Genomic DNA, 23,902 nt, shown 5'->3' on the forward strand with positions numbered 1-23,902 from the left:
CAAGCACAGAATACGTGTATCTGTTCTAATATAAAATCAAGTTGCAAGGAGATCGCTGTTTTATTTTTTAATTTCATCACTGACATGGCTCGTCGTAACGCAAAATATTGCCATTCCTTCATGACGACTATACTCGTCAAAAACAGCCAACTGATCAACGACCATTAGTCGGTGTGCATCAATAAATAAATAAATAATATCAGTAGCAAATAATAATTCTTTCCAAATTTTACACCATTCAATAGCGAACAAAAGTAAGCTTAAAGTTACTATGTAATTTATTCATATTTATGCATATTTTAGCCATTTTTAGCTCTATTGTTAAATACATACGTACGTACATTCATTGCTATTTTCAAATACAATTCTGCTCGGTAAAATTATGCTACTTTTTGCACCACTTACTATCTAATTATTCTTTCATCCACTATCATAGTGTTATCGCGACGCGCTGTCGACTTGAGCTCGCACCGAAAGAGTTAACGCCACGAATATTCCGTAGAATAAATCTAGGGAAATTGAGGAAACACATGAATCACGTTTTCAGACTCGTCTATCGGGTTATTCGTCGATTACTTTCGCAGTTATCCTACGGTGTATTACCGAGGGAGGGATCGAATCTTCCCCAAGAGGATCGTAACGCGTAGCCCTGAGTTCTTCGTATTCGAAAAAGCTTACGACAGATAAGATTCGGTTATGGTATCGTAAATTTGATGTGGGAAAAGGGGCCGATAAAATGCATCTCCCGCGCTCACGCAGCGCATCCGACGATTTCCATGGAATATTTACGTAAGATCGCTTCTATCTGTTCACCGGAAACGGTTTTGTCGAAAGCCATAAAACTAGAAGCGGAACGATGAAGTCCTCGCTTTTATCCCGATTAATTAAAATCGCGCCCGCCTACGAGGCAGTTATTTGTAAATAAAACAAATCGACACTAGTCGAACGACGATTTAATCAAACCGCTCGAAATGACATAGAGGAGTGACGCGTGGTTATTTTGCGTGAGATTATCTTAACGGTACGATGGATTTTAACAGGAAGACGCTCGAATCGCTGACGAGACGCGCGTGAAATCGAAATTGCAACGAGTTCGAGTCTGGTCGAGATTTTAATCCACTAAATGTTGTTTACCAGGTAGAACATATCGAATACCATTTATTTAAACAATCGTAATTATCGTGCTGCCGGGTGAAAGATGGGCGCGACTTGTAAAGTGAATGACAATTGTTCGAGGAAATGGCGATTGGTCTCGCTAGCACAGAGAGCATACTCTTACCAGTAAAAGAAAAGAAGACACGATGGAATCAAAATCGATTTATTCGCATCTTAAACCCTTTTTACCAGAGCACGTCGCATATACGAATCGTTTCAGATTCTATCGCTATGCGTGTCCCTCTTGAGGGAGGAAGACGGTCGCAGAGGGTGTCAGAGGCGGAAACTGTGAGTGTGAGGATGCGCAAGATAAACCGGTCCTGCCCGACAGTCCTCGCGCGACTCTCGTGCTGTGAACATCGCTCGCTCGGCTTCCAATCAAGAACGAGAGTGTCCAAAACACTCGACGACGACGACGACTCGAAACTTTTCTACGATTTACCGTCCAAAGTAACTTTCACCGTCTTCGACACCCTAACCGTTTTCGCGAGATACTTTGTAAGACTTTGCGTAAACGCTGCGAGCTTTCCACCACGGACAACATGAAGAGACCTAACTCGACGCACGTGACGATGGAAATTTTCTCGCCGATGAAAAGTGAGAAGGAAGTGCGGTCGAAGTTTCAAATACGCACTCGCGACGCGAACGAATGAAGAATCTGTCGGAGTAACAGGTCAGTTGATAGGGAGAGAAATTCCAGTGGATACGTTTAGCTCGAGCGATTTTCAAGTAGCTACTTGTTGTATCGGTATATCGGTTGTAGCGTTGGTTGTTCACGATCGTTGTTGGTCACGTGTTGGTTACTGGTCGGATTTTTTTATAGGCAGCAGGGGGTGAGTCAAGTAATTTCGAAAAGATTGAACAGAATTTCGAAAGGAATTAATTTGGTTTAGGCAAAATTTGTTTTGTTATACGTGCTTGAAAGAGCTTGAGACAAGGTTTATCTTGATATTATTCATCTTTGCTCCTTTCTTTTCTCTTTGTTTCTTCTTTTTTGCATTTTTGGTTGGATATAAAACAGTGCGCAGTTATATATTTATAGTTAAAGTGCTGGAGCGTTAACGGGTAAATGTTTAGTTGAAACTTGAAAGAGTCTGGATAGTTGCTAAGAGGAGTGAAATATGGTTAATTAAAGTGGTGTCTAAAATCAATATTTCCGCGATAAAACGTAATTTTCTGTTGGCAGGTAACTTGACTACCTGTTAAATACGCGTTGACGTAATAAATGTAATTACTTTGCTACATACGTGCAATTGTTACATAACGATCGATCGATCTTAAGTTCTTGCTACTGTTTGACAAAACGAATCTTCGATCTTCGAGCATTTCTTTTCCCTTTTCTTCCAAAAAGCAGCGACTTCCAGTAAAATCTAGAGAACGAGTCACTCGATGGAAACGAGCAAACTTTCTAAACGAAAATAACAATTTTATGAATATGTACATCAAAATTCTTCTTCGACTTTGAAAAATCTAAATTGCCAAACTATTTTCAACTTCTCTCAATACTTCTAGGAAACCTGCCAGTTCCTGATAAAATCTATCGAACAAGTTACTCCAAGAACAAATTTCCAAACAATTTTCCAATTCGCACACACCGACTCTCTTACAATTACGAAAAGCTCATTACATTTTCTCACCACACGGTCGTAAAGGAAGCTACACCAACGCTCGATAAAATGCATTCGAGTTCGTTGACCGCCCTGATGATACCTTCTCGAGAGTTGAGAAAGTCAAAATGGTAATTAATGAAACAGACAAACGTCGATATTGCTCGACACTAGAAACGGTGTCGCGAAAACGAAACGGAGCATCGTTAAAACCTGAAGCGTCTTCGAGGTACACCGGGACGCCTATCAAAAGGGAAACGATTAATGACCAGCTAGTTGTTGCGATCTCTTTGAAAAGTATGTAAATTCGTACCTAAAATGTCTCGGAAAAAGTAAGCGACGACGAGTATGCTCGTCAAGCACAGAGCACGTGTGACTGTTGTAACGAAATGTTGAAAAGAATTAAGTTGTAACAAAATCACTGTTGTATCGTTTAATTTTATTACTGACAGAGCTGGTCGTAACGCAAACATTGTCACATTTTTCACGACGAGTATACTCGTCAAGAACAACTAACTGGTGAAAAGAATGAAAACGAGGTTGGGCGGCTAGAGACTGTCGAGATCCTTCTAGCAGCGTTCAACGTTGCTATATTTCAACGAATTGAATGAAATTCTCTCGCTGTATGACACGGCGGAGTATCGCAATTTCGCCGGTGAGTTTACTCGACAGTTCGTGGGAGAAATTTACATGCAAATGGTCGTACTCGGGTCGTCTGCAAAGGAGAAGACGCTTCTCGTCAACGGCTAGCCTCGCGACTGATACGCTGGAAATTGCTGATCCGCGTCACTGGAAAATTTTCAGATGAGTTACATCGTTACGGCTCGAGCGACTGAATCGAGAAGTTTCCGCTTCCGAAGACGAAAAACGAGAAGAGAACGAATGTTAAAAAATATGCTTCGTGCAACATCAGAGGAATAGATGATTATTGAGGAAATCAGCATTTGAATAGGAGAATCTGTACGTCCCGAGATACGTTCTCGTCTCGAGAGATGTAAGGCTGTATCACGTATATGTTTTATCGCCTGCATATCTTGATTTTTTAAGTTTTCGTTCTGATCGTGTCGTTGGAAAAATTTGGTTATACTACTGGATGGCTTAGAAGTTTTAATACGTCTTTTCAATATATTTCTCTGTACTATTTTTGGAACCAACGCGTGTAATGTGCCATTTTGTAGCACTTTGTAGCCTCCAATTTGTACACTTTGATATTACATATTTCATTTGATTGATTAATTGTATTCTGTCTCGTTATTTGTTTGGGAAGGACTATGAAAAAATTGAAAATTCCTGTACCTTCGCGTCGCTAATGGAAGCGAACTTCAAACACTATGAAATTTTCTTTGCCGCTCCTACTGCCTAATTAATGCTGTTTTAAGGGCTACAAAGTGACATATTACTTTGTCCATTCGAAAAGATAGCACAATTAATATATTACAAGAACGCACGAAATTATGGACCATTCTACTATATGAACGATCGCGACAATAACAGAATTATTATTGAAACCGCGATTATTTACTGAATATATCGTCCTTAAAATCGAATCTGGTTATAATTTAGTTCAACGAACAATTGATCTTTTATTTAGGGATTAATCGTGCCCCTCGAAATATCCTCCATTTAATAGTAGTATTGGTATTAATTCAAGGACATTCGTAACGAGGACGACCTTTGTTGATCATCTTCTGCTTCCAAAAGCGTAAAAAAGCAATTCGATCTTCTAATTTTTCTCCAGTTTCTTTATATGCGTTTGAAATGTAACGATAGATATAAAATGCAATTTTTGTGCATTCACGGTCCATGAAACGACAAGCGAGTTAAGACAAGGAGAGACTTGAGTTTCAAAGGAAGAAAAAAGAAGGAAGAATTTCATTACGATCCTTATCTGGCCAGCCTGAATACAAAAGAATGCAAATACACGTGATCTCGTTACGTAGAATATTGTTCTTGACAGAACTGTCTCTTACTCAGACAATTCAATGCGGGATGGACGTGACACTGATCGCCTCTGTAATTACTAGTATCCCTGAAAACAATATATACGATATTCTAATCCTTAATAACGTAAATAAGCATCGAACATTATATTCTGTTAATTCCACGAATAGAAGTACTTGAAAATACAAGGAAGAACAATCGTTCATTAAATGGCCTGAAAAATCCAATTATACCGTTATATTAACAATCACGATAACCACGGAATCGTAAGTGAGATTACAATTGTTTATTCAACATAGCGTTGTTAACATCGAATCTCGTTAACGAGAATTCGAATTCAAGTTATCGTAGAATACAGAGAAATATCGTGCTTTTTGTTTCCAATTTTAACGAGGGCCTTTTCAAGGTGATTACACTGTGACCTGTTGCAATACGTTTCTACTTGTTAGCGAAACTACGAATCCGATTATAAATTTTCCCTCCCATTTCAGTCAGTTTAATTGAAACATCGCCGATATTTGCATTCTCGTTACGCTGCTATAATATATTCTTAAATTAAGCGACGCGAACTCGCGCCAACATTTATTATCTTATAGAAATAATAATACAAATAATACAATCAGATACGTTAGAGCCGTCTCGCCAGCCGTCCGAATATTTCGTAACTTTAATTAATCGTGGCTTCGAGAATGAAAAAGAAACGAAAGCTAACCATTATTTCGTTACAGGCGAAATAATAGAGGGTATCGAGGCAAACAATTTTTCAACGGTACAATGCTATTGTTGCGTTTGAAGGCTAGAGTTATAGAAGCTGGTTTGCATGTCAGAATGGTAAATGCTGGGCTGTTAAGTAATATATAGGCTACAGCTATATAGGCTCGTACATAGGAGTAACTGTTCATAAAGGGTGGATAGTTTAACCGATAGTTTAATCGTTCGGGAGAATAATTCAGAATACAACGTGACAAACAGCTACTACGCTTGTACGCATGTAAAATATATACTCGTACGAATATATTTTATTTTCGACGTCGTGAAATATCATTGCATAAACATTCCTGCGAATATCGCATCACACGCCTGCGATTTACAGTTTCTCAGTTTCATTTTACTCGTCCATCGTAGTATTATTATCTGTCAGATTTTAAATCGACGAACAAAATTGTAAGGAATTATTAATTCTCATTGAACGCTCATAAGCAAGCGAAATGTTAATTACCGATAGGATCGATATGAATACCTCGTACTTTCCAGTTATTAAAATTACTCTTCCAATGATATTCTACGCGATAAGATCATTAAACTGTTCAAGAATTATTTACAATATAAAATCCACGTAAATACAACATGACATTCGCACAACACGGAATACACAATCGCAAAAAATTCTCTGAAAGTTACAAAATCGATCTCTTTCCCTGCCAGAACAAAAGAACGAAAAACATAAACAAACTCGAACAGGCGTAACAACACAGAGAAACGTAGTGGATATGATAAACACTGAAGTTTAACGAAGCGCGGTATGCATGTGGAAAAATGGTAACGTGTAATTCGATTCTGGAGGAAGTAGACCGCTGAACTAAATTTTTCCGAGAATTGATCAAACCCATAGAGGATCCATCGAGAAGAAGCGAAACAGAAAAGTGGAGAACAGTTTTCTAATCCGATGAAAGGTACTTTAATGCGCGGAATAGACGCGTGGTGTCCGTCTATTGAAGAGGAACTAGAAGAAAAACGATGGAAGCTTTTTAACGTCCATTTAAACTGCGAAAACATTTCACACGCGACAAGGATCGGAAGCGCAGTGAAAACACGGACAAAATAAGAGGTTCGCAGAGAGACGGGAAATTTTATCTGCTCGCGTTATTCCATTAACATGATGCATTCTTCGTGTTATTACATCGTGTTGTCACCTCCTTCGTATCATTCTACCTCGCTTTTAATCCGCACGATATCAAGCACGAAACATGCCGCGTCCTTGTTTAAACTTTGCCGACATTGTTAACTATTACCGACTGTCCGTCTTTGTCTTCTCGCATTTTTCACGCAGCGACTTCCTTGCTGCATAAAACATTTCGAAATTTCATTGGGATCAGAATGAAACGCGACTGTGATGATCATATCGGTGAACTTTGAAATCAATTTGAAAATGTATCGAGGCTTATTAATGTAACAAATAATCGACTGTTGAAATATTTTTGTAATCTGTGGGAAATATATATTCGCACAAAATATTTTGCAGCTTCTATATACATTTTCAAATCTGTCTCAAACTGTGATATGAGCATAAAAATAATCGAGTCTCGTAACATCTCGCAGGGTTGCTAGTGAAATTCCAAAATATTTCGTATAATATACTTATTAAAATATAATACAACATAATTATAATATATTCTAATATATATACGAGCTTTCGTATTCACGTAACAAGTTGAACTCGCAACAGAGAACAACTCTGGGATTTAATATCCCAGACATTTGGTTTGAAATTTCACGAACGAAGGATTTCGTGCGGGTAAACGAACGATGTAAATCCTTTGCTAACTGCGGCGGCGTCTCTAACGAGATATGACAATAATTCCACGAGTTAAATTTCCTAACTGCGATCTGAACGCGACGACGTAAACTACGAGTGTAATCCGTTCTAATTAATTAAAGCAACGTTTAACGATAAGGTTCATCGTGACGTTACCGTCAATCTTACCGCGATGAGGATGAGATTAATTTAAAATTGGTCTGAATTTATCGATCAAGTTGGACGGAAGTGTACCTTTAACGCGAAATTACGAACTTTCCATTGGATTTCATGTGCGTGACATTTTCTTATTTTTATCCTTTTCCAACGTCGAGAAAGTTATCAGCTACAGGCGGAATTCGTCTTAATTTATCGGAGGAAAGCTTGGTATTAACTTTGATTTACGAGGCAATATTAGTTGAAGAAAAACAGAGTGGATTAGCGGAAATAGATTTGCCGGTCGACGTGATTTATATTCCAGTTAAATCATTCTCCATCTGTATCGTATTTAATCTTCATAGCGATTGTTACATTAATGGTCCGTTTTATTCTGTTATTCTCCTATCGGTCTTCTAAGAATTTGGAGAAGTGTTTGCTGAAACGTGTTTAAAGTTGAAACATCTCTTTGTAAACTTGATTTGAAAAATTAGTAACGAAAAGAAAATAAGGTAGAGTGTGGTGGTGGTTAATGCGGAATTTTCATTCGCTTTTTTAAATATCATAGTTACCATTGTAAAAGCTTAAACGTTCTCGTTCGTGTCTTCCCTTGCGTCTTCGACTTTCTCTCTGTAAATACTACTCGTTATAATAATTCTGAAAGGAAGTGAAATATAGGTCACCTAGTATTCGCGCAATGATCAAAATTTCTTTCGTAATAGTTAGCTAAATTTTTCAATGCATATCGATATCTCGATGAACAAAGTAAATTAATGAAATATCTTAAGTGTATTTAGAATTACACGTTATGTATTTTAAAGAGCAAAGATGAAGATAGGAAACGTAAAATTACGTACATACGCGTCCTTGTTATTTTAACGAGCTGCTATCTCGTGTTATCGAAAAACAACAACGATAAATAAGTGATAAGTTGGTACAGAATTATTCACAAGATCTTAATTAACGCCTTGATTCTATATAATTCATTTTAACGTCATAATGAAAAGATCTGAATTTGAATGGGCCCAAATGTGTTATTACACATGGGGTCGGATATTTTATCGTATAATTATCATACTATAGGGGCAGACCGGTCTGCATTGAAAATCACGGTAATTATTATCGACGACCGAAGTTATACTGCAGCTTTGTACCTGTGTAGTCGTTAGCCACAGACAGCATGCTCCCTTGTACGTCGATTATTCGATGAATACACAGTAATCGATTAATTGTCTGCATAAACATACTCGCAGTAGCAGAAATTGCAAAATAGTGGTCCTGCTGTATACGGGTTGACCGACGCGACGAGGAAATTACATTTCTAGGCAATTTCGAGAAATAATTTCAATTCCAAACGCCAACGATATTATTATTTTCCGCTGTATAGAATAATAATTTAGTCAAAATACTCTGGACTGTTAAATAATCTGATAGAAAATAATATTAATTACATGCTAATTTCTTATCGCTCGTAGTGTGTTATTATAATTAGGTAAAAGTCAGATCATTAATTGTATAGTTTGAATAATTACACGTATTATCTGTTATTCCACTATTCTACTATTATTTAAGAAATCCTCTAACATTTCTTTAAAACCAATCGTACTGCAAAATAAAAAATGTTACCAATTAAATCGAACCAGTTAATGAGATTGAATTTCAGTAAATAATACATTTTCCCGCGAATCTTAGAACATACGATTTCCCGGTTATTCCAAGGACTATGTTAGATGTATGCAGTAGAGTTTGTACGAAGTTTCAGCGACAGACTTTTCTTTGATATTAAATTAAGAGATTTTGTAAAACATGAAGGTAAAGCGAATAAAAGGGCACGGAAACTTTGAGCATCCGACCGAGTCTTCCTTCGTTCTAAACTTTGAAGTAACACGCATGAGAAAGTGTATGACTAACGTAACGTCAAGTTCATTTTCTAAAAAACGAATGCACCCTCCTCCCTGAAAGTTATATTACTTGCTAGAATTCGTTTATGGAATAATGTAAACGAAATCTTTACTTAAAAAAAAAAAGAACTTTCGTTTAGACTAGAAGAACAGTAAAAGAAAAAAGGAAGTACACGTGCAATACATTAAAAACTTTCTCGTAGCAAAAAGAAAATTACAACACGTGTACGTGATTATTTCAAGGCTGATAGCAGGTAAATACGAACTTGCCCGATGTAATTCGCTGCTTTTTCTTACAAAGAAGAAAAGATTACAGATATGATACTCGAGTTAAAATTACATCCTCCCCAAGGAACTCTGTCTTTCTTAAGTTTTCTGCGTCTATTGGAGCGAAGATTAAACACGTATTTCTGCAAGGAGATCCGCAAATTGCAATGATTATTTATTCATCCATCATAAAACGTTAATACGGCCAGCACGACAAAACTTCGATAGCAGAACCGATTGTAACAGAAAATGTTTTAGAATTAACGATATTTGACAGATTTTTATCGCACGATCTCTCGCTTCGTTAGGTTCTTGTAAAACGAATGTGATCATAAGGATTTTATTGAGTCGAAGCAAGAGTTTCATCATAAAATCGCTGCCTCCCCGAAGACGAGAATGAGAAATTGCAACGGAAGCTTCTTCAGAGATATACATATTCCGATCGTTTTTCACCGATCATACTGCCAATAAGAGACAAGATATTGTTTCATAAGAAACATACGCAGCCCGTATGAGATTTTTCATCCTCTAAATTACGCTCAATATGGAACACTCATACGGGAGTAATCCGCTCAACGATTTTTCGCACGTACGTGACTATCCAGGAATAAATTGGATTATATGAAGCATGGATTGATCCTCTTGTTTCGTACCCAGGAATCTCCTTTTTTTAAGAAGAAGACAGATTTCCATATGAGAACATTTTTTCGTCTGTTTTATATATAATATATAAATGTCCGATGTATGTATACAAATCTTTTCCTTTTTCTAAAAAGACAAATAAAGAATAGGATAAGCAATTACGATTGACGATTTAATATTTTGTTGCTAATTGCATCATTTCTTTTCTTTTCTTTTTAATAGACTACGCTCTGGACTCAACTATTCAATATCAAAGAATTGAACATCGAATAGAACAGTGGTGAAGAATGACTATTCTGCTCACGTGCTACCTATAGAAAAATCGTGATGTATTCAAACGTCCTACGAATTCATTTTCACTGAAAATTATTTAAATTCTTCAGACCAACTCTGGTGATTTATTCGTAAGAATTGAAAATCAGGTCACGAGTTACATGTATTCATATTAAAAGTTAGATAGTACAACATTGAAGATTGTGTTGTGACAATTGCCCTTAGAAATTAAAAAATAATGTATAATATTTTCTAATGAAAATTTAATTTGAATAAATTTCTGTTGCAGATGGTGTAAACATTAGCTAACAAAACACTATCCGAAATATAACATGGGGGACGAAATTTCGATATTCTTAGTGGTGATTCTTGCAATTGGCGGTTTAATGATGATGAGCGCATTGCTAGCCTGCTACGCGTGTATCTTCCGAGATCTCTGCTGTAGACCAGAGGACAGATCAAAAAGGAGACGTGCCCAGAGCCCTCACCATGAACCTGATGATCCTAACAGACCCAGATTGGAGGCAATGCTATTAAACGATATTACGCAAGGAGAAAGTATGCCTACTGAATCTGAGAAAGTTTAATCAAAAGAAACTATACGCGATATGAAATTTATATCAAGGATTAACTTCTTGAACGTAAATCGATAATCTTAGGAGAAAACTAATCAAACAGAAAATAGGAGCATTTAAAGAATATGTCGTTCACGTTTTTCATTAATGATTGTAAATACGACGTATAAACGGACATAATTTCATTTTTATTTCAAACTATTCTATGTTGCAGATTAATGTACTATGTACATATTCAAATACATTTATATATGTATATACATACATTGTGTATTATATATATGCAGCAAACATCATGTAATAAAAAATCTCTGTTAAAAATATTTAACATAGTTTGGTCACCAACAAACGGCATGCCATATTATATGGCTGTGTCTACATCTATAATATTAATATATAAAATAAATTTCTATTTGTATTTCTCGCACAATCATTATGCTACCCGCATTGCGTATAACAACACACATACTCCCATCCTTTCTGGTAACTCTACTTAATAATTGGTCTAAGTACCCGCGAAAATGTTTTAGGTTTGAAATATTGTGCAACCACAAATGGTCTAATAATATATTCGACTAGCTGATTTGGCTATTAAGTTGTTGGAGTACGGATAGTACTACTTCGCGCAAAGTCTGAAATATTTGAATTATGTTTATTAAATGGTGTATGTTTATTACCAGAAAGATGATAATTTGAGAAATAACTTACTTACCTGAGGTTTACAATGTTCCTCTAACCAACTGAATACGCATCCAGATAATTCTGCAAAATTTGCTACTGAAATATTATTGAATGTTTGAAACAAACGATCCATGATTGCCTGAAACTATAACAATAAATAGTGGAGTATTCTCAAGATAAAATAGTTCAAAACTTAATTTTATGGAATGATTAAATTGTATAGTTTAATCTTACCACTTGGAATTTGGTTTCATCTGATACTCGCATTTCTGCATGACCTGGTTGGGTCTGGTGAGCTTTCACAATCTGCTCATAATTAGCTTGCATGATACGTAAGGCAACAACTTCTTTTCTCAATGCATTACGTTCTTCTTCCTGCTTTTTCTTTTGTTGCAACAAGAATTGTATATAATCAATGGATTTTTGAAGTACGGTAGCCTTGGAAAGTTTATAACCCGAAGAATCAGTATGTTGGCAAGTAGGAACCAAATCTTGAAGAGAATCATATCCCTTCTTGATAGCATCTCTCCTTTTCTGTTCTGCCTGTGTATGAGCCTCTCTCCTGCGTTCTTTGTAACTTATGGTTGAATTTTTATTATCACTATCTTCATCTTCTGCAATTAATTTCATTAAATTTACTTGTAAATTATTGCTATATTTTAAATAGTTTATTCTCACAAATTTTTTTACTTCGTTACCTGTATTATGAGCAGATGAGGATGGTGTATTCACTGACCCGGTACTACTGCAACGGGAAAAAGTATATTTTTCTGTAGGACTAGATGGTTCCAGCTTCATATCGCTATCTCCTCCTCCTATATTACCTCCACTGCGCATTGCTAAATTTGCTGTTTCCATAAAATACATCAAATATAATTTGCAATATTACATTTCAATATGGAACAAATCGCTTACATTTTAGAATAAGGAAACGTTTAAAACAGAAAATAATACGTTAAAACCATTAAACAATAACGCATAATATCAGATAATATCAAATGAAAGCAAGATAATGTGGTAAAGCACAAACTGATAAAACTAAAGATATAAATTATGATTCCACTCACAGATTTCGTATCTATCTTTGTGCAATGTATCTGCCATCGTGTCAACGATTTATTTGTTGGAAAGGAAGAAATCGAATGTAATTAGAACGCGCACGTGGGAAGGTTACAACACAGTTGTAACAAATAAGATATGCCAAAAATATATCGTAACAAATCACGGATATCCATAAAGATTCGATCGATAAATTATCACATTAACGAACACACACTGACTTCGAGAGACTTCTTATGTCTATCAGAAACACGATCACGATTCCATAATAAACATCATTTCGTAACGATAACGTTATTGTCTGTGGATACTGCCATCTTCGACGGAAATCCAACTGTTGAGAGAATAGTCGACAGTGGAACAAGCAGGGTCGCCACCTATCGAAACAAAGATAGTACAAACTGTCAAACGAAGCCACGTGCTCGCCTAGCAGACGAAAACGAAAGTCAAGGTTGCATTAGACCAATCGGAACAGTCAACCATCAACTTTCAATCGGAGCAAGTTTAATATCTTTGCTCTATTTCTTTCCTTTTTATATATAATCAAAATAGAATGCATTCACAAGAGTACTTCTTTTTATGTTAAATTACGTTTATTATAAGGTGTATCTAATATATATATTTACAATCGCTTTAATACACGTAAAATCATTTATGATAACTCATTTTTTTTCGGCGGTACGACGTTTCGGGCCGTAACGCTGGCAATTATATTCCTATACACTTCCTCCTCATATGTGTAAATTTTCAAAGTACACGTATATGGTATTCTCCTTCGTAAATTGCTTATTGTGTACTTGTGACCCGGAGACCATTCAACCTGCTAATACACAGATATACTGCAAACAAACCATGGTCCTCGGATTTTTTTAATCATGATGAATGAAAATCGACAAATTATCGTTTCTGTGCTCGCATTGTTAACAATGCACAGTACTACTAATTAGGAAATTATTCTACCTCTAAATTGTGTATTCATTGTTATATTCGATTGTATATCCTTAGTAGATTCATATATGTAGTACACAACGCTACATTTGTATCGTTCGGGGACGGATAATGTCGGAAAGCCGATGACTGTTAAACTATTTTAAGACCATAAACTGGCAATGTGTATCATCGGAAGTGTAAATATTTCAGTGGGAGTACATTTAGTTATTGATTCATAAATACAATTCTTCTGAAGACTGTATACAGGATGCTGTTACATTCAGGGGCCTAGATTATATTTACGTAAAATGTGACTCTCGTTACACAGTTTTCTTTCATATTTTCATTCGTTCGTGTTTCTCTTCTTTTTTTTCTTTTTTATCGTTTTTCGTTCCTCTTACTATTTAATCCGTCAAAACGTATTACTATTCGCGATAATAAGCATACAATGCAAGCATTTCGAAATTTCCGACACAGTGACTTAATTACGCCCGCCCCCGCAATCCTATTCAACATAACATTAAGTAAAATTCACACATTTTTTCATTTTTATTTCATTTCTTGAGTTTTCTTTTTCAATCATTTCTTTCGTAGCCAGAAACGCCCTACATGTATTTTATTTGAATAAAGGTCACTTTCCCGCAGTTAAATCGATAAAGCATCACATCGTAAATTCTCATTAAGTTTGAATTTAGTATTTTTAATATATATATATATATCACGCGCGCTTACATTTCTCTCGCACAATTTCTCACATACATGCATGTTCGTGACGTACTCATCCCGTCCGTTCGCTAAGTTCATTTTTTCCCACCTTTTTTTTCTCCTAATTAATTTTCGACATCGATAAAAAATTATATATATTTCGATAATTATTTCATCATTAATTAATTATTATATCTTATTGTTCCATTAAAGTTTAAACTAAACTGTTCTGTGTGGTATGCATATCCTGGCAAGTACCGCACTCATATATATATATTTATATATTTATAATAAAGTATCATTTTTACTTATTATCAGTATCCTTTATATTTATTACTAGAATCATGAATTGATGATCCATGACTCTACATGTCTCACAATATTTCAAACTACAATTCTTTAAGATTAATTAGGATTGGTGCAAATAATATTAATCAATTGAATCTACGCAGTCCGATCATCGAGCATCGCGCACGGTAGTCCGTCCGACTTTAAAAGAAATTGCATAATCACGAACTTTTTTATTGGTCTGATTTAATAACTATTGATCTCAATAATCATTCACTCCTTTCTCTGGCATTGTATTTTTTCACTTTTTTGTAAGAACGTGGGGTGAAATTTGTAATTACTCTTTTAGTCGATATGACTGATAAATTAAGAAACTGATGTTTGGAAAATGTTTTTAAAAATAATCTGATAATAATTTTCCTATAAATAATTGATCCTATAAATTATTTCCTAGCGCTATTAATATTGCAATATACACCATCTTGTGAAGAAACTCACATGTTTGAACGATGGCGAGTTGAAAACAAAATAACATCCATTATGATATTTCAACATATTTCCACCTTCTCCCTAACCTCGTATTTTTTTAAGGCTCACAAAACTTCATATTATTACAAATGTTTTGATTTCGTCTAGGGTGAGCTGCTCTATTAAATTAATCTTTTTAATTACACGTACGTGCTTTAACAGCCAAGAAAGAACATAAATTGATATATCACATGTCATTATGCAAAAGCAATTCAGCTTTCAAAACCTTTGACTTTTCTATTCATTTTGAGGCTTGAATTGATAACACAACATGGTGCGCAAACCATTTTCATAGAAAAATTATTTTTCTTTTCTTTTCCTTTTTTTTGTTGTTTAATTGAGCAGACTTAGATAAATTAGACAGAAATTGATATGAATATTGATGAACTTGGAGTACCTGCGCGAACTAGTCTCATTTCAGTCCTCTCAGGTACTTATTCATTGATACTGCGAAACAAAATTTGCTAGAATCATGTCTAATGTCCACTCGAAATTTTATACAAAAATTTCTACAAAGACAAGAATATCCTCTTGCCTACCTGAAACAAAATTCATCAAATTTGATAATTTTTGTTCAATTCACAATTGTAACAAATAGTAAAGTACACAGAAAGATGAATTTTCGCGACTTGAATAGAAAGAATATATTTTTTCCTTTGTTCGATTATCAAATTTTCCATTTCTGTATTTGTTCTTGTGTATTGTCTAGTAGGTATTAAATTAAGTTGTTAAGGACAAAATATTACGACAATAAAATTATGTTAGAAACGTTTAGAAAGTAAATAATAAATCAGTGCATGATTTGTAATCAAGGAATACAGAAGGTGAATTCTTGCTTGTCGCCGTATGACATTTAATCTGCTCTATTAGCGTGATATTATTGTAAAATAAACATTTCATGCAAAATTCAACCCTTCCGTTCTCCTTGTATATACCGTCACGATAATAATAATAATTAAACGGGTTCGAAAAAAGTAGCGCTCTTGTTGCTTTACGAACGACACGAATGATCAGCTATCATTTAGAATATTTGTAGACGCCACGGTGTGTGACAAATCCGTCCGTAATAAAATAGGAAAATTAATCGCGTCAATTCCCTTCGCGCGGTAACCAACATGGCTAGAATTTGTCAAAACGAGGCTCGTTGCGCGAAATGCAGGACGTTCAGGAAAGAATTTTGTACTTTTCTAACAAGGAGAGGCACGAGGTATAACACTGATTTTTCGATCAGCTTTTGTGTAATGATAGAACTGGAAATATTAATCATTTGTCCGCAAAATCGAGTACTATATTTCAATATTTTAAAATCCATCATTACGGAAAAGCTTATAGAAAAATTAGCATCGCGCCCCATCTCTCTTTGTAAGATCATTCGCTCGCTAGCGTAAAGGAACATGTTATTCCAAATAGAAAGACCTTTTTCAAGAACCCAGTAAAGATGTTTACACAGATATTTTTGTACCATGATCAGTATCGATTTATATCTTCGAGCGTTTAACCTGGCGTGACTTGGCAGTACGACGAGGTTTCTTTCCAGCGTCACTCGGTGCTTCCTCTGTGGTGGATTTCCGTTTTGAAAGTAGTGAAGGCACAGGAGCCTTTGGTGGTGCCATTTCCACGGTTGGTTGTGGCGGCGCTGGTGGTGGTGGTGACGATGGTTGTTGTGTAACTGGTGGTTGTGGTGCCACTTCGGTAAGGCTCTGTGCATCCGCTATGGGAATGAAGTCTAATCCTTCATCAAGCGTTTCTGGTAATACACCTTGATTTGTTAAAGCTTGTAAATCCTCCGTTGGGACTAACACAGATTGCCCACAGACTACACATACGGGTATCGCCGGAGACTTAGATCGCCAATACTGAAGCTCTGTTTTACACTTGTTCAATTCCTACGCAATATACAATCACAATCTCATAAACTATGAAGTAATAGAGAAACATACGAATGATTAGAAATTTCATTTTGGATTTTAGATATGTTCAACTAATATTTTTAACCAGACTGGCACATATCTTTTCTGTTGTGTGTTATTTCTTACAAGTACTAAGAGTACCTTAGTAAATACCTGTAGGAGTGTGCTAAATTTACGGGAGGTTTCCTCGTTCTTCTTGTCGTTTTCATCAAGACGTGTAGCATATTCAACAATCTGTTTCTGTTGTTCTGCTATCTTTGCTTTGCAATTCCTCAAATCTCTACGCATTAATGTTAGTTGACTATTATATCGCTTCATGCCTTGTTTAATTTTACGAATCCGTTTTCGTAACACCATATTCGACTGTGGAGGTGACACATTAGACTCTAAGAGACCGGGCTCATCTGAAGAGTGTGGGGGGGAACCTTCTCCACTATTGCTTCCTGATTTACCAGTTCCAACAGCTAAAGGTGCAGAGTCTAGGCACATGAATGGCTTGTTCACATTACTAGAAGCTGTAACATTTAAATAAATCGTATACAAAAACGTACAATTAAAAGCAAAAATTACTATATAAAGCAATTCATTAATTTCGTTTTAAGAAACTTAAAATTTGTGTTGTTTGCTCACAGGAGAATGTCCCAGCAAGATCTAAGAAATCTGCTCCAAAGTAGGGAATTTCTGGTAATGTTGGTTCAATACGTTCTTTGAAGTACTCCATAGCCATAGTACTTAAATCAAACAACTCATCTGTAACTTTGTATGGTCTGGCTAATTTTGGAGTAACTCTTATATAATGTAAAATACGATTAACTTCATCTAAAATCTGAAATATAATTAAAAATTGGAACTTATATAAATTTGTATATTGCATATTTTTGTTTTTGTAACTAGCAAGAAGAACTTCATTTACCTCTCCAGGAAAAAAACAACAATGTTTACGTTCAATGTGCTTTCCAAAACTCATTTGGAGCAAGGTAAGACGCATATGAAGGGTTTCAATAATATCTGATTCACAAGCTAATGGGTGATTACGGCGTGCAGATTCACGCCTTGGCATCTGTGCTTTAATTGCCTGAAAACGATTCAACATTTGTGCCTGAAGCTTTTGAAAAGTAGAATTCAATATCGATCCACAAACACGATCCATCTGATGACAAACCTACAAAAAATAAATGTAACATGAACATATATTTCTTATAAACATCAAGAAAACATCGTGTATAAAATTTTACAAGTTATATAACCATTTCATCCCATGACTTTGACTTACAGGACGTAAATGAGCCACTGTATTATAATCCAAATAACTAAAAATCTTGTCAAGGATTTCAACTGGTAAATCAAGGAGGTTTAAATTACTATAAGGAGGTGGCTCCGAAACAGATGGTCCGGTATATGAGCTAGTCATTGCTACAGATTGTTGTCTTCTGGATGAATTCACATCTGTAACTTCAGCAGCCGGCCCACCTCCATTACTTCCACCCATACTACTTGACTGACGAGTTGACACCATAATTTTGGTACTTTTAGCTGATCAACTCCACCAAAATCTAAAATCAAAATTCATTATGAGTAAAAATTATCTTTATACAAAAATTATTATCAGAATATATAAAGAAAAAGGATAGGAGAATATCCATTTGAACTCAGTGGTGTTAGAAAATAATTTATTCATAATGTAATAAAAGGATAGTATGGTTAATGATACTGTAAACAATATACCTGTTAACAGATAAATTGCACTTAAAAAATCACTAACTTCAAAACAAATTATGCTCATATACATGCACAGATTCTTCCAGTATTTTCAAAGAACACTACAGTTGCATTGCTTGAATAAACAATTAGATTTTATTCTGACATTCATTTATTTACACCAATTGCTCAATTGTAAAATTTCTCAAGCTTACTAAAAATTATCAATTCGAATAATATTAAATCAACCATGAGAAAAAATGTTATTTTCTATAACGCTAAATATAACAAAATTTCCCGCTGGTGCAGTTTTATGCTTTCCCAGAAGAAATTCCGAAAAACCAAATAACCAAGAACGATCGTGTTAAAAGAAACACGTAAGATTTTGATACGATGAAATATCTACGTGATAGTGAGAAAAGACAAATTCGTAATGTAACCTAGGGTCTTGAAGATTCACGTATGCCTCGGTTATTTTCATCGGTTCTCAAAGGACGAAAAACAACGAACGTTAGCAAAGGTGAAAGCAAAAAAATCCAAGAAAAAAGTTGAAACAAAATGGAAACTAAAATTCCCGAGATCGGACTGGAAGCTCCTCCAAGAGGAATCAAACTGACGAATTGAAAAAGGTACCTGAATGGTATGCGACTAGCGACCAGTTTAGCAACGGACGAGTACTTGGTGCATCGGAGGTACGAGTGTGACTGCCGAATATCTTGGTCGAATTGTATGTACGATAACCAAGAAATGAAAAATACAGGTAGATAGGCATAAACAGGAGATATCTATGCTCACTACTGTAACGAGATGGCCGTTGCGTGTTATGCACACAGTCACGACAAAGTTATACAAAGCCCGATGGAAACAAACAGAGGGAAACCGGGTGACCGTGCGCAATCGATGCATCTATGACTTTTCTATCTTTCAATGAAATAGTCGAGGAAATTGTATGTATTTTTAAACGTAAACCAATAAGAAGGATCATCGTGAGAATATGAAAAGAATGAATCGAACGAAGTGGAGGAAGATCACATACCCCCTGTTAAACGACGAAAAGCAATCACTGTATTCGCGTTGGTGTTTTCAGCGACATTTTGACGGAGATCCCTTCCTTCTCCTCACGACCCCTGCTTTAACGCTCTCGTTCTCACTTCGTTTCACTATCGAAGCTTTCTCGTTTCGTCTCAAGTATCCCTATCACTCTCGTTCGTTCCTGCTTTTCTATATACCTCTCTCTTTCCGTCTTACATTGAATATAACTCGTGTAACTATGGCGCACTCACACACGTATAATCCGTACCCGGAAAAAAGCCCGCGCGTGCAGCGAAGAAGAAATGCTTCTTTTCCGTTACTTATCTCGGGACCTGTTTTCTCTCTTTCACCTTCAGAAAATCACCATCGAGTGCATCGGCTTTGGGTCTATAAATACCAGAATAAAGGATAACGATGTCACTATCTTACGAAGCTGTCTTGCTCGCAAACAAGGTTCGGTTAAACGAGACAAATTCTTATTATTTACTTTCTCTCTTTTTTTTTTATGTGTATATGGTTTGGTTCTATTGGTGCGAATCAGCTTAGTTTCGCATGGCTACAATCAAGATCAGCGCACAATCAACGCCGACGTCGACGATGACGACTATCGCGACGACGACGGCGACCAAATGTACATGTGTGTATCCCGTAGTATCGTCACTTCGTTCAACGGTTTCTCACATTTCGTGAAAACTTACCCACCGACACACGAACGATTCTTGATTGGTCGACTGACAGGCTAGTTCGCAACGCACGCTATTCCAACAGCACTGTAATGGCTACTCCACAATCTGTGAAGGTAAGGATCACTCTGAGCGGTAGATGTACCCATACCTATAGTAGCGTCGTGTATAGGAGAGAAACTCGTAAAAATTTTCATCTTCGAAGCTACGCCAGCGACATCTATAGATTGCGCCAATCAAGGAAAGAGCGCGTAATTTAAATTTGAAAAGGGTGCCAGCCCCATAACCAGGGTTATGTGATCCGATTTGGAATTTCGATTAATGTTGGAAGTGAAACGTACGTATTATTAAAACATTATAATTGATCTAAGCTCAAATGCAGTAAATAATAATTTCTTTTGTTTTTTTTATAGGAATGCGTTTAGATGATTAACATCCTAATTTAATGTATATCGAACATTATGTAAATATTAAACTATTAATAACAATGTAAAGAAGAGAAAAACAAAAGGTAAAAAATTTGTTGTTTAAATTTTGGTCAATAATTGTTCTAGGTATATAGTTTTGTCTTTGCGATAAATAGATCAAAAAGTCATAAAATTGGAGGGAATTTTGTCGATAGAGATTTTTATTGTTAAAATTGTATAATATTGGAAATATTTTCTATATTAAGAGATATTAAATAAACAAGTTTTATCTACATATATCTTCATACAATATAAAATTTCATGTATAATTCAATCAATCTATATTTATATCTATACTTAACTATAAAATTATTTATCATTTGGTAGGGGTATTCTACGATATATAAAATCGCGTATAACTTATTAATATATAAAATATTAGGACATCCTTATCGTACAATCCTATTGTCTTTTTTTTATGTACATGCTAATATAATGTACATATTAAAAATCTCACGAGATTAAATGAATAGCTGAGGTCAACTTTCTTGTAAACCAACTAAGCCATTGTAAGATATACTAATGCTTACATCTTAAAACATTATAATATGATAACGCACGACATGAAAAGATATAGAATTGCCCGATCTATCATATACATAATCGTCTTATTGTGACTCAAAAATGAATCTTTTTCGAGTTATGGCATACTTTTCTTCTCTATGAATTATTAGCAATAGAAATAAATTTTTTCTAATGTTTCTGTAAAGAAGGCATAGAGCTCTCGAATTGCAGGCCGTCTTTGTCAAAGAAGAATGCATTTACCGCTTGATTAATTAATAACTTGTTAAAGAGTTAAAAATGTGGTTTGTTCTGCGAAATACAAAAATCGCTTGGCTAACACCGATTGTTCTCCTTTTCGGAAAGAGTTGACCTTGCTGCAAGGACCTAGTCGTCTCATAGATGATGCAGATTTTTCCCATATCCTTTTGTATACGGGATGCCTTTGCGTAGCGTATACTTGGATAAATAGTGGAACAAAGCGTCAGTCAATGATTCTGAAAAATATGGATCACACTATCAATTCTGAATTTGTGAATCAAGATTGTATCACCAAATCGATCTCAATCTTCTTATCTAACATAATGGAAACGTTTTTAATTAAATTATACAATCTTTTAAAATCAATATTAAGAAATCACATCGATAAGGATAATCTTTTATTTTTTCTACGTTTTTATAATTGTGTTATGGCACATTATCATTTGCCCCATTTAACGAAACGTTGCTCCTGCTCCTTTATTTACCTTTAATTCAACATTCTATGAAACAAATTATGTATGGATATCCTTTCCGTTCTTTCTATTTCTATTTATTTATATTCTTATATTCTTTATATTCTTAAATCAATTGAATGCATGTCGCCGTTGTTTTACGAAATGCCTAGGCATTGTCTCAAGACGGTACTTGGCGCGATAAAACAGAAAATTATCAAAATGCTGAAGAGTACAAATCGCGTCATAGCCATTCTTGTCATTTTAAAATGATTATCTCTTTGACCTCAAGCGAAGGAATTCGCCTTTGCCCTTGTCTTCTTTCCGACCGAATAGCCGAAACATTACTTCAAATATAACAATTCTATATGTGCGCATTGCATAATGCTTGCGAAATCGAGTCGAAGAAACTAGCGGCGGTTTTCTTGAAACTTTTATTCCGAAACGTATCAAACGAGGCGACCTTCATCAAACATTTCAAAGTTTCGTTGAAGCAGCTCTAACTATCGTCGATATTTCATACTGCTAACAAGTAAGATTCAACACGAAAGCAAATATACGTACCCTAATAAATACCTTTGCAATAATTGCAGCTACCTAAGCGTTCTGCCAACTATACCGTTTTTTTTTTCCGGTTAACAACGAATCGCCGCTGACAACGTACATTTGACGTTTTCATTAGTTACAGTAACAATTTTAGCACATGTTGATCTAGTAGCCTGGAAAGTTCGAATATATTGCATAAATTAATTTAAAAAATATGATTTTATCGAATATTCTTTTGTTAATGTTTAATACGTGATAGTAATGAATCAAGTTTTATTGAATATTTTTTCTGTTAGTGTTTAACACGTACCAGTTGAATAAAATATATGAAACTTCTTTAATAAGCCCTGAACGCTATAAGTAAAATTATCGAATATAATCGATGAAGCTGTAGAAAAATTTTAAAAATCTCTAACTGGAAACGACGAGGAAAATGGTAAGCGGAAGCAATCTGACCAAACGGAAGCTGACACATTCAAAATGCAGTAATGGGTTCTTACGTGCTTCTAAAGTACCGCAAGCTATGGCTCACGTATGTCACGAACGTCTTCAGCACGAGTGGTCTTTTCGTTGGGCCCGAAGAAAAGCAATTTAATCGTTTAATATTTCGAGTACGATACATCCAAGTATACCTTTGAGAAGTAAACAGAACAGATGTTATAGACTAATAACATTTTGCAACGTTTGAGATAGAATATCTACACTGTCAAGTACAATGCCTTTTTGAAATATAGTTAAGCGAGGAAGTATTGAAATTCTCAAAATTATGGTATTATCTTAAATTTATTCTTACGTAGAAAGCTTTAATATATGATAAGTAGAACAAACTATCGTAAATTAGCATAAAATATTGCAACGATATTATGTACGCAGAAACTATAAAAAGGAAGAACAAATAAACTATTAAAGAGGACATGCCTCATACAGGTATACATATAGATTAAATTTTAATCAAATAATGTCGATCTTATATACAGGGAGTGCATACACTTCTAGTTTTCGATGAAACATTTTTTCTTATTGTTACGAAATAACACGTTCGTAATTAAATTACTATTTTTAACTCGGTGCAATCGGTACATGCCAATTCTATAGCAAACGAACCGGATTGCAAATATCACAGAAACTG

The 23,902-nt window shown here is 35.3% G+C and overlaps 3 protein-coding genes across 10 annotated transcripts; 1 reads left to right on the forward strand and 2 right to left on the reverse strand.

Annotated features, from left to right (window-relative positions):
• Positions 1-1,462: 1,462 nt before the first annotated feature.
• On the forward strand, positions 1,463-11,450 carry LOC117205570. Of its 4 annotated transcripts, none has more exons than XM_033444110.1 (3): positions 1,464-1,828; positions 10,407-10,606; positions 10,747-11,450. In XM_033444110.1, the coding sequence occupies exon 3, from the start codon at positions 10,790-10,792 to the stop codon at positions 11,042-11,044; it is 255 nt and encodes an 84-aa protein (XP_033300001.1). In that variant the 5' UTR covers positions 1,464-1,828; positions 10,407-10,606; positions 10,747-10,789; the 3' UTR covers positions 11,045-11,450. The 4 variants fall into 4 exon arrangements, with proteins under 4 accessions (XP_033300004.1, XP_033300001.1, XP_033300003.1 ...); XM_033444112.1 differs by having other exon boundaries at positions 10,407-10,588; XM_033444114.1 differs by having other exon boundaries at positions 10,407-10,577.
• LOC117205569 (max-like protein X) lies at positions 11,200-13,135 on the reverse strand. The gene is made up of 5 exons (XM_033444109.1): positions 12,781-13,135; positions 12,412-12,561; positions 11,948-12,327; positions 11,745-11,858; positions 11,200-11,664 (listed from the first exon to the last, which is right to left on the reverse strand). Exons 1-5 carry the CDS (start codon positions 12,815-12,817, stop codon positions 11,608-11,610), a joined length of 738 nt encoding a protein of 245 aa, XP_033300000.1. The 5' UTR covers positions 12,818-13,135; the 3' UTR covers positions 11,200-11,607.
• A 208-nt stretch (positions 13,136-13,343) lies between these two features.
• Positions 13,344-20,585, reverse strand: LOC117205567 (F-box only protein 28). 5 transcript variants are annotated; one of them, XM_033444104.1, is made up of 7 exons: positions 20,351-20,475; positions 19,868-20,250; positions 18,407-18,686; positions 18,047-18,295; positions 17,764-17,959; positions 17,287-17,648; positions 13,344-17,109 (listed from the first exon to the last, which is right to left on the reverse strand). In XM_033444104.1, the coding sequence occupies exons 3-7, from the start codon at positions 18,647-18,649 to the stop codon at positions 16,702-16,704; spliced, it is 1,458 nt and encodes a 485-aa protein (XP_033299995.1). In that variant the 5' UTR covers positions 18,650-18,686; positions 19,868-20,250; positions 20,351-20,475; the 3' UTR covers positions 13,344-16,701. The 5 variants fall into 5 exon arrangements, with proteins under 5 accessions (XP_033299995.1, XP_033299997.1, XP_033299996.1 ...); XM_033444106.1 differs by having other exon boundaries at positions 13,344-15,762; positions 16,686-17,109; positions 19,868-20,465; XM_033444105.1 differs by adding an exon at positions 18,859-19,045 and having other exon boundaries at positions 19,868-20,465.
• Positions 20,586-23,902: the final 3,317 nt, after the last annotated feature.

The sequence above is a fragment of the Bombus bifarius genome, unplaced genomic scaffold (genome assembly GCF_011952205.1).
Source record: "Bombus bifarius isolate JDL3187 unplaced genomic scaffold, Bbif_JDL3187 scf7180000007992, whole genome shotgun sequence".
In the NCBI taxonomy this organism is placed as follows: domain Eukaryota; kingdom Metazoa; phylum Arthropoda; class Insecta; order Hymenoptera; family Apidae; genus Bombus; species Bombus bifarius.

Excerpts from the sequence above, each read along its gene's own strand:
- LOC117205569 (XM_033444109.1), bottom strand. The coding sequence starts at position 12,817 with ATGGCAGATACATTGCACAAAGATAGATACGAAATCT. Across the intron at positions 12,328-12,411 it reads CTCATCTGCTCATAATACAG|AAGATGAAGATAGTGATAAT; the intron begins GTAACGAAGTAA and ends AATTAATTGCAG. Across the intron at positions 11,665-11,744 it reads AGGAACATTGTAAACCTCAG|ACTTTGCGCGAAGTAGTACT; the intron begins GTAAGTAAGTTA and ends CAAATATTTCAG.
- LOC117205567 (XM_033444108.1), bottom strand. The coding sequence starts at position 18,649 with ATGGTGTCAACTCGTCAGTCAAGTAGTATGGGTGGAAGTAATGGAGGT. Across the intron at positions 18,296-18,406 it reads CAGTGGCTCATTTACGTCCT|GTTTGTCATCAGATGGATCG; the intron begins GTAAGTCAAAGT and ends TATTTTTTGTAG. Across the intron at positions 17,960-18,046 it reads GTTGTTTTTTTCCTGGAGAG|ATTTTAGATGAAGTTAATCG; the intron begins GTAAATGAAGTT and ends ATTATATTTCAG.
- LOC117205570 (XM_033444113.1), top strand. The coding sequence starts at position 10,790 with ATGGGGGACGAAATTTCGATATTCTTAGTGGTGATTCTTGCAATTGGC.